The sequence below is a fragment of the Volvox carteri genome (assembly GCF_000143455.1).
Source record: "Volvox carteri f. nagariensis unplaced genomic scaffold VOLCAscaffold_30, whole genome shotgun sequence".
In the NCBI taxonomy this organism is placed as follows: domain Eukaryota; kingdom Viridiplantae; phylum Chlorophyta; class Chlorophyceae; order Chlamydomonadales; family Volvocaceae; genus Volvox; species Volvox carteri.
In genome coordinates, this window is record NW_003307573.1 from 1050343 (window position 1) to 1060724 (window position 10382).

The 10382-nt window shown below is 58.7% G+C and overlaps 1 protein-coding gene across 1 annotated transcript in view; it reads left to right on the forward strand.

Annotated features, from left to right (window-relative positions):
* VOLCADRAFT_105585 (uncharacterized protein) overlaps nt 1-10382 on the forward strand; it is a gene marked incomplete at its 3' end in the record, with an annotated part of 22331 nt that overhangs the window by 1958 nt on the left and 9991 nt on the right. Inside the window, exons 5-21 of the mRNA XM_002952481.1 lie at nt 502-600; nt 906-950; nt 1541-1618; nt 1971-2066; nt 3265-3379; nt 3701-3849; nt 4086-4143; nt 4414-4499; nt 5160-5229; nt 5697-5797; nt 6317-6381; nt 6432-6452; nt 7244-7298; nt 7538-7639; nt 8374-8864; nt 9601-9781; nt 10210-10253. Of these exons, the coding sequence (XP_002952527.1) occupies nt 502-600; nt 906-950; nt 1541-1618; nt 1971-2066; nt 3265-3379; nt 3701-3849; nt 4086-4143; nt 4414-4499; nt 5160-5229; nt 5697-5797; nt 6317-6381; nt 6432-6452; nt 7244-7298; nt 7538-7639; nt 8374-8864; nt 9601-9781; nt 10210-10253 (1856 nt within the window). The remainder of the gene's footprint in view (nt 1-501; nt 601-905; nt 951-1540; nt 1619-1970; nt 2067-3264; nt 3380-3700; nt 3850-4085; nt 4144-4413; nt 4500-5159; nt 5230-5696; nt 5798-6316; nt 6382-6431; nt 6453-7243; nt 7299-7537; nt 7640-8373; nt 8865-9600; nt 9782-10209; nt 10254-10382) is intronic.

Below are 10382 nucleotides of genomic sequence, written 5' to 3' on the forward strand. Positions count from 1 at the left end.
GGTCTTGTCTGCAAATTAGTACCCCTTCTGTTCGGTTTGCATGAACACGGAGTCTGGGTGCTGTTCCGATGATTCGGCAAGCATGTATGAATGGATTGGTTGTCGTACTGCCTGCCACCTACATGCCCACCCGAGCCCTTCTCATCTCCCCTTACCCCTTACCCCTAACCGCCCCGGTCGTGTCCCTTTGTGTCCTTTTCACGCCGAACAGCCCTCGCCACGGGCCCCTCCCGCCCGCCTTTCGCAAACCGCGTGTAACGTTAGTACAACTGTCCACTCTCCCGCTTAATCACCCCCCCTCCATACCTATCCGCTCCCCCCATTTCGATTTACCACACACACACACACACACACACAGACGACCTTAATGATCCCTCCCTCCCACCGCCTTACCCTCCCTGCCCCCTCTGCCTCATACCGGTCTATACGTATAATGCCTTCTCTTCCCCCGCCTTCTCTCCTCCCGCTCGTTCGTGGTTCGTCCTCCCCGCCGCCCCTCAGGTTCGCGTGGGCTCCCTGTCCGACCCGGATGCCCTCCCTGGCCTAGCGCACTTCACGGAACACATGCTCTTTTATTCGTCGGAGAAGTACCCCATGGAGGTACGGCATGATGAAGGGCCGAATGTAGGATTGATGTACGGATATCGTACACGTGCTGCTATGCGCCTGGCTGATGGCGTGACCAACGGCCTCTGTTCAGCCTCCGTACGAAACTCCCCAACCCCCCACGGGCCACACATTCACATACACATACGGCACTGTATGCACGTTCTGCATATGGCCCCGCCTCCCCCCGCGCCGAGGCCGGTGTGTGTGCGCTGGCCTACCCTACCCTACCCTACCCCGCCCCGCCCTTGCCCTTCCCCTGCTTCATGCATACCCCAGCACACCACACCGCAACACAGCACAGCACACCGCACAATGACCCTCTCCCCCCGTGGGTCATTGCGGTGCGACATACATACTCACCGGGCAGTGTGCAGAGCTGTGGAGCTCTGTGCCCCGCCCCCTTAATGGCGTGGTACTCGTGCCATTGGCGGGGAGCTGGCGCAGGGGGATGTGCCGCCCCACAGTGCCACAGCCCCTCATTCCGCGGTAGAGCTAGCAGCCGCACCCGCACCATATGATAGAGTGGCGCTAAGGGGGCTCCCGGGCCCCTACCTCTGGCTCGTGTATGGGTGCACTCGTTACACCTCTCTACCTGGGTAACGCAACCTGGAGGTGTAATACACACATACATTCACCGCAACCCCCATTAGGCATTATCGTAGGGCCTTATCCTCATGTCTGCACTCAGTCGATGTCTCCAGGGAACCTCTTTGTCCCCCCCTCCTGCGGTACCCCGCGGCCTCTCCCCCTCGTCCTAGGGGGGGGGGAAAGAAGTGTTGTGTTTTGGACGTTGGCGGTTGTTGCGGTTGTTGTTCCTTTACTTTTGCATCACCGAATATATATGTATATATACATATATATGTACATAAATGCATATACCCCTCCCATTTTTTCGCCCCAAAACACACATCCCCCCACACACCCACACCAGGACGAGTACACCAAGTTCATATCGGACCGAGGGGGGTCCACCAACGCCTACACCGCCGCTGAGCACACCAACTATCATGTGAGTGTCAGTTACGGCAGGTTGCGTACTCGGAGGGTACGACAATACGGGCAGTCACCATTTGCACGGTACATATCGGTGTGCGTGTCGAGAGCGTGTGTGTGTTGTGTGTGTGTGTGTGTGTGTGTGCTTTGGAAGGTGTATGCGTGGGACAGCGTTGTGATGATCTGCGATTTGGGGATGTATCTTGTGAATTTTTGCATGTTTTTTTGTGTGTTCATATTACAGACTAAAAGTTGATGCGAAAGCGCACTCGACCCCATCATCCCCCACCTGCCCTTCCATCCGCTCACTGAGACACCCCAAAACACGCTCCGAAGTCACCCACCCACCCACCCTCTCGCTGTCGCAGTTTGACATTAATTGGGAGTCCCTGGGAGGTGCTCTGGACCGATTTGCGCAGTTTTTCATTGCACCCACCATCAGCAGGGATGGCATCGAGCGGGAGGTGGGTAAGCGGGTGGGTGGGTGGGTGGGGCTATGTGTGCATGTGGTCCGGTCAGCTCGGGTCGTGGGAAGTGGGTGGAGGGGGAGAGAGGGGGGTACCGACCGACCGGGGGGGGGGGGGCTCGACTGCCTGCCAATCCTTTACCCGCCGTTTTTTCGTTGAGTTGATTTTAGTGGTACGGCTACAGCCTTGTTGCCGTGTCGTGGTGTCTTTTGTTTTCCTTCTGCTGCTGCTGCTGGGTGTGTGCGCTGTGAGAGGGGCTCAGAGGCAAAGAAAAGCAGAATTCTGTGTCATTCTCGCCTCCCGTCATTGTTTGGTCGTTTCGAACCTGATATCCCTAGGGATGGGGTGGGGGTTGGGGGGTGCTTCCGAAAGCCGCTCTCTTGACGCCCCAGCCCCAGCCTCGTTCTTAGGAAGCTGAATCCCCACGCACTAACACACTAACACACACATACTAATACACACATACCAGCACACCACACGGTATGGGTACACGGTACAAGGTATAGGTATAGCCTGCCTGCGCTAGGATGTAGAGGGTCAAGGCGGCCCGGGTGGGCTGGTGGCCTTCAAACGGTGGGTTGGGGGGTGGGCTATGGGATATATCCCGCCTGCGCTTGGTGATGGGAACTGCGGGTGAGCTAGTGCCGATAGTGGCGAGCTGCTGCCTGTGCGCGGTCTGTTGGGGAGAGCTGGCTGCCCCCGTGCGCTAGGAGTGGAGTGGAGTGGGGGCTACAGCTTAGCAGCACTGCGATGAGGACTGGGGGGGACTGCGGCCTCCGGGCCTCCGGAGGGCTGTGTGGATGGATGTGAGGGGACAGTGTGTGGATGGACAACACGCCCCTCCGCAACGGGAGCGGAGTGCCTTCGGCGGTCCCCCTGATGGGTACGGTTAGGTGCCCCAGCTCCAGCCCCAGCCCTAGGGGCAGATATGTACCAAAGACACACTAACACTAACACACCCTAGCGCACATATGCACATTACTACCCCCGTTTTCGGTTTTTGCTGTTTGTTCGGTTTGTAAGCTCCTTTTCAGGATACAAATAATCCCCGCGCATAACTAACCGGAATCTTCCCTCTCGTATTCCGGTTTGCAGTACAGTTCCTAGGCGTGTGTGCAACCTTTGCGCGCACACGCACGTACACACACACACACCTGCACTCCCCCCATTCCCCCCTCACCCACCCACCGACCAGGTCAAGGCGGTGGACTCCGAGCACGGCAAGAACCTGCAGTCTGATGCCTGGCGCAAGTCCCAGGTCAGCCGGGCCACTGCCAACCCAGCTCACCCCTGGGCGAGATTCTCTTCAGGTGGGGGGTGGGTGGGTGGGTGGTTTTTTGATGCATGTGACCCAAACCCCTAGACCGTTGTTTACATGCCACGTGGTCCTCGCCTTCCCAATTCCGCCACCTCCGCACTGCCAGGGGGGGTTGCCCCTCTTGTGCGGCCTCCGGCAGTTATTTTGTTGGTGGTTGGGGTGGTTGGGACGGGCAGGGGACGTGTTTGGCTTTTGCCGTATCATTCCCCGCTTGCCCCCCCCCTCCCTGATGTGCACTTTTCATTTGTTCGTTGCATGTAACCTTACCCCCCAAAACAACCTGCAATGCCAAACCTCTAACCCCTGCCTGCAGGTAACTACGACACGCTATACACCGGGCCCCTGGCTGCCGGTATCGACCCACGGGACGCTGTGGTGGACTTTTACAACCGCCACTACTCGGCCGACCGTTGTGCACTTGCCGTACTGGGCCGGCAGTCGTTGGACGAGCTGGAGGGCATGGTGGGTGGGTGGGGGACAGGGTTGGGGTGGTGGGGGGTGGGAGCTGTTATTCAATAGAACAGGTTGCGGGGTGAGGGTTGGGACCACCTACTCACTACCGGGCGTTAGTTCCCTAACACTGAGCCCCCGAAGTAAAGAGGGGACCCTTCCGCCGCTTTCCATCACCACCACCAACACCACCAACAACAACAATTGGAACTCCCCACCCCCCGACCCCTCGACCCCGCCGGTCGCAGGTTCGTGCCATGTTTTCGGACGTACCCAACAAGCAGCTACCTCGGCCTACGTTTGGAGGTGAGGGGGGGTGTTGGGGGGGGGGGAAAGAGAGGGGGAGGGGGTACTTAAATAACTTATTTACGAGCTGAAACCCCTGATGAGCTCATGTTAGCCCGGGTGAGCTGGTGGTGGTGCCTCTACAGGTTGAGGAACAAACACGAGCCCAACCAGCTGATGCCCGCTGCTGTTCGCCCGGGTCAGGTCGTGCGGGCGCCGACACACACACACACACACACCCTTGCCAACAGGCCCCTACCCCTGCCCCGCCTCCCCCTCCCTTCCCCTCAGTTGACGTATTCTTGCCCAACCAGATGGGTGTCCTGATCAGGATCGTTCCAGTGAGGGAGGGCCAGAGCCTGGAGCTGGTGTGGCAGGTGAAGGGGGTGGGGGAGACAAAGGGGGTACGAAGGTGTGTGTGGGGGGGGGGCAGGGGGGTCATACCCTCAACCTCAACACGCCGGGGGGCGTTACTCCCATTGTCAATACAAGAGCTATAGAGCGACTACCAGGGGCCGGTACTGGGGGGGGGCTTAGTTGTACTGCAAATTGGCAAAAATATCATGAGGCGGTGAGTGTGTTAGATGTGTGTGTGTGTGAGAGAGTGGGGATGAATCACATGCGAAGCGCAAAGAGTCAACTGCCGAGTGCAGGGGTTCGGAATAGGGGGAGGGAGGGGTTGAGGTCGCCCCGTATGTCGCCCACACCGGCGGCGTCGGGACTTGTGTGTATGTTCCCCCTCTTCGCCGCCTCTACACCAGAATTCACGTTTTTACGGCTTCGTGCTGCTACTTTACTTCCGCTCTTACTTTAGCCTTGGCGGCTAGGTAGGTAGGTAGGTTTCCGCGGTCGTCATTATTACGTCATCCCGAGGTCGCCGCCTTCAAGAACGCCTACTGCTCAGTTCTGCTTCTTGTACACTCTTTCCTTGGCAGCAGCTTCACTCGTTCATGGTTCGTCTTTTCCCCTCCCCTCCTTCCCCGCTCCCCCCTCCAAACCCTACATACATACACATACACACATACACGCACATCCAGGTTCAGCCCTCGGAGCGTCTCTACCGGGAGCAGCCTCTGGGCTACCTGAGCCACCTCCTGGGGCATGAAGGTACGACATGACGTCAGTTGGTGGTTGGTTGGATCTCGGTGCGGTCCTCCTGGCGACTTAATGCGGTTGCTGAGGTAGCTGAGTGCGGGAGGGAAGATGTGTGGGTGGGGGGGGGATGTGCGTGTGTGTATATGTGTATGTGTGTATGTGTATGTGTATGTGTGTATGTGTATGTGTGTTATTGAACTGAGCCGCAAGTCGGCGGTACGAGGGTGGGACAAGGAGAAGGGAGTGGTGGTTGAAGTGTGTGGATCAATCATCGTGTGGATGAGGTTGATCACGAGGCTGGAGAGGGGAGGGCTCCAGAGCAGCGAGCGGCGGACTGACTGGCGACAAGGCCCGGCCCGGCCTTCCTGTTTACTCATTTCCCCTTCCTTCCCCTTCTTTCTCTTCCTCGGCCCCCCGTCCCCCCCTATTTCCCCCCCCCCAACACACACACACCACCACCACCACCACCTGCCCCTCAGGCGAGGGCAGTGTGTTTGCGCTGCTCAAGGCTGCAGGTTGGGCCAGTGCGCTGTGGGCGGGGGAGAGCGGGGGGGGCATGTCCTTCACCAGCTTCTTCACGGTGAGTGGGAGGAGGGGGGGGACCCTAGGGGGGGCAGCTAGGGGGGGTGTGCTGGGTTAGCTCATCACTGAGGCAGTCTAAGAACCAACCGGTGCGGCTCCAGCGCCCGGGAAGGGTTTCAGATGCAGGAGGGAATCGGGGCGGGTGGTTGTTTGCGCCTTGGCGTGTGCGTGTGTGTATGTTTGGGTGTACGGAGTTGTACGGGGGAAGGCGGTGGTGGTGGTCCACCCAGTGTGTGCGTATAACCCAACCCCTTCACCTCCACCACCCGACCATCTCCCAATCCGCCAACCATCAACGGTGCACCGTACCGGGGTCGGTAGTTTCCCCCGTCCTCCCAACCCCAAACCCCTTCAACATCACCCAAACACACACGCGAGCCTGTGGGTGTGTGCGTACGTGCACGCACGTGACACGGTAGACGGCATGGCAGCCGGGCGGCACTCATCTTGGGCCCCGCTGTGCTGTGTTCCTGCACAACTACGCCGTTGTCGTACACCGTACTGACATGTCGTACAGGTTCACGTGGACCTCACTGAGGAGGGGCAGCGTCACATTCAGGAAGTGGCCGCCACTGTGTTTAGGTGAGGCTGCTGCTGCTGCTGCTGTACGACAACATGTTTTCCGCTCGTAGTCAACAACTTGGTGTGAGGAGGTGCGGTAGCGATGGTGGCCCAACAACGGCAATCGAGTTGCCCTAACAGGCAACAATCCGGGGAGGAGGGGTTCCCGGGGGGAGAGGGGATGTGGCCGTAACCCTTCTCCGGTGTGTCCGTTGCGGCGGATGTTGAGCAGTCAAGTGGCATACCAAGTGGCAACACGAGCTGAACACAAAATGCTTGTGTGTATGATGTGTGAAACAGGGGGGTGTATCTTCGCCCGTGGCAGCTACCCTGCGAAACCCTGCCTTCCCCGGTATTTTGGGGCACCCTCATCCAGTCACCCTAGTCAACTTCTCAGTGGATCGCTCAGGTTCCGCACCCACCACCAGCATCCAACGGAATGTGTGTATGTATGTGCGTTTTGTGGTATGGCAGATTCACCACCTTGAGGTGAAACTTAGAAGCGTGCGTCTGTATGTATGTATGTATGTATTTCATTCTGTCTTTATGCATATGCATTGCGATATGAGGGGACATTTTGACTTTGAGCTCTGTTTATGCGGTACGGCTGTGTCGTGCGGTTGGGAACTAGGCTTTGCATGTCCGCACATGTACGTATGTGCATGTCTATGACTTGAGTGTCTTGACTTGAACCACTCAAGTCATAGACGTGCGTGTGCACGCGCACGTGTGTGTGTGTGCGTCATGGTCGAGGTCTTCACCCCTCCCGCCCGTGTTTGTTCCCACTCGTGCCTTTGCTCTCATTGCTACCATGTGGGGTATCGTACGGCACCCACGGACCAGCTAACGACCCCCCCCCTCACACCCACACACTCTTATGCAGGTACCTGGCGCTGTTGCGGCGGCCGGGGGGCGTGTGTGCGCGCATCTGGGAGGAGGTGGGGGAGGGGGAGGGGGAGGGGGAGGAGGTGGGGGAGAGGGTATTTCCCGGAAGGGGAAGAGGAGGGGCAAGGGGAAGGGGAAGAGGGCAGTCAATGGCGGCAAAGGTATCCAAGTTGCATCAACTGTCAAAGTCCAGTTGATCCATCTCCAAGCAAGCTCTCCACCCCTCCGCCCCTCCCTCCGGTATGTCGTGTTTTGCCAACCTGCCACGCCACCCGTCACACCACCACACCAGGTTCGGGGGCTCGCTCAACTCCAGTTCGACACTCGCGACCGCTCCAAGCCCCTCACCTACTGCACCTCCCTGGCGAGTGGACTGCAGCTCTACCCGGAAAAGGTACGACAGGTCGTATTGCCGTAAGTTACATTCGCTCGTACAATCTAATTGCCGTAAGTTTTATTCGCTCGTACATAAGTTAAACGAGTATGCAAAATTTAATGGCCGTACGTTTCGTGCCGTATACGCTATGTAGGAGGGGTACATTGTATGGGTGCCCCTGGGGGATGTGGAAGGTGGGGTTTCACTTTTTTGAAATGTTTTGAATTTGAATCGGACCCGAGCCAAGAGCGCTATCCCGCTTCCGGGGATATGCTTGGCCGGTTTCCCCCCGACAATAACACATACACATAAATACATACATGCCTCGTGCACTCGTCGCATTCCCCGTCGCGTTTTCCCGTATCGTGCCGTGCGTTGTGAGATGCGTCGTCGTTGCCTGACGTGGTGGGGAGGGGTGTAGGGGGAGGGGAGGGGAAGTAAAACTCCATGGAGAGAGAAGAGGTGTGAACGAGGAGTACGGAGGAGGGATGGGAAGGGGAAAAGACGTCGGTTCCGATCCAAATTCAAAGAATTTAAAAAAATGAGACCCCACCTGTAGTAGCTGGCACACAGTACGGCACACATAACCCCTACAATACGCGCGTAGCACGACCGCCAGCATCTCGAGAGGCCTTTTCAGCGGCGGCCAGCTACTACCCCTTCCACATCCCCCGGGGCCACAACACCCCCCCCACACACACACACACGGAGCCACACCGACTGACCCACACGACCCGGCCCGGTTCCCCCAGGATTTGCTGCCGGCCGTGTACGGCGTCCCCCGGGAGTTCTCCCCCTCCCGCATCCGTGAGGCCCTGGAGCTGCTCACCCCCGAGCGGGTGAGGGCCCTATGGATCAGCAAAGTACACAACACCACGAACAACACCACGACGGCAGCTGCAACGGCAGCTGTGCCAAGAGCGGCAGCGCAAGAGGGCGTAACGGCGCAAGCGGCGGCTTCCTCGCCGGCTTTGGGGCCGGAGGCAGCAGCAGCAGCAGCAGCAGCAGTAGCAGCGGGGGGAGAGGAGCAGCAGCAGCAGCAGGGGACGTCACCCGGTAGGAATGATGGTACGGCATCTGGTTGTACGGAGGCGGGGGATGTGGCTAACAATGCAGCGCCTGTGGGGAGACCGGAGGAAGAGCTGCTCACGGAGCCTGTGTACGGCACGCGGTACGGCATCAGCCCTTTACCTGCCGACTGGTTGTCTGCATGGCTGGCGGCTCAGCCCGAGGACGAGCCGAAGTGGGTTTGGAATACGGAGGGGCAAAGAGGGGTACGGGCTCTGATCGCGTGTATCGACGGAAGGTAGCCGTGGATAGGTTAGGGGGTTGGCCATGTGGGTATGTGTGTATGTGTGTACGTATGCATGTATGTCGTACACACTTACATGAAGAAAGAGGGTGTAAGGGGTAGGGGTAGAGGCAGGGGGTGATGTCACCGTATGTTCACTGTTTCCACAGCGGTGAGGTGAGTTGCGCCTGCGGGGCGGATAGGGGCCCTCGGCAGGGGCGCCCGGCAGGTCTTCCTTTCCCATGCAGCTCCCGTACTGAAGCCGTACAATCCTTCTTTACACAATGCGTGTGTTTTGTGGCCTCAGCCCAGGGCCCCCCTCCCCCTCCAACCCCTAACTCCGGAAGCACCACGGCACCAGGCTATCCCAACTTTAACAACAACGTCGTGGTGTCAGGCTAGCGACACACACACACACACACACACGCACGCACACACACACACACACACACAGGAACCTCCGCACCGCCCCCTACCCCACCCACCCCCCTTCTTGCCCCACCCACCTGGGATGTACCGGCAGACCTTGGTGCAGCAGCGCTGCCTCCCGCATCGCATATACATATGGACATACATATCAACATATAACAACTCAAATACATTCGTGCATTCGAATACCCCCATCTAGCAGCCCTCATCCGCAGCCTGCCAATGCGGTGCATGTGTCCCTCCCTCCCGGCACATGCAGGCTGCACCTGCCCGCCCCGAACCGCTTCATCCCCACGGACCTCTCTCTGGCGGATGACGAGGCGAGCGCGGGCCCCTCGGAGCCCGTGGTGGCGGCGGCGGTACCCGGCAGGCTGAGACTGTGGCACAAACCCGACACGCGCTTCCGCCAGCCCAAGGCAGTACTGTACCTCGATGTCATGGTACGTACTTACGTACATACGTACATGTGTACGGCAGGTTGTTGGCGGGCTGTGATGGTGGCAGCTGCAGGAGTGCATACGGATTGCCTACCACCTCATCTGGGCTTTGGACAGGGGGCCCCCTGTTGAAAGCCCCAGGGAGTTGGTATAGGGGTAGCCCGGGTGTCTTGGGAGGTAGATAGGTAGTTGGGGGTTCCATCTTCCATGTGCGTGTGTATCGTATGTATGTGTGAGGGGGAGGTGGTGCTTATGGAAGGGGATGGTACGGCAATAACGGTGCGGAATGTTTCAATGTCCCAGGTCTGCAATATAGTGTTGTAATACTGCCGTCGTGTGTGTGTGTGTGTGTGTGTGTGTGTGTGTGTGCATCCTTTCGAGCCCCATACCCCGGCTTCCCACGACCCTCGACCTTTTTTACTCGTTCACAGAGCCCGGAGGCGTACGGCAGCCCCCGTGCGGCGGTCATGACAAGGTGTGTTTGGGTCGGGGGGTGGGGTGGGGGGTCCGGGGGGAAACGTCTGGTCGGTCCGAAGGCCCCTAGCTATCTGCGCGTTGGATGCAGCTGAAGGGTGCTATCGTGTACTGGTCCCACCTGGTTGGG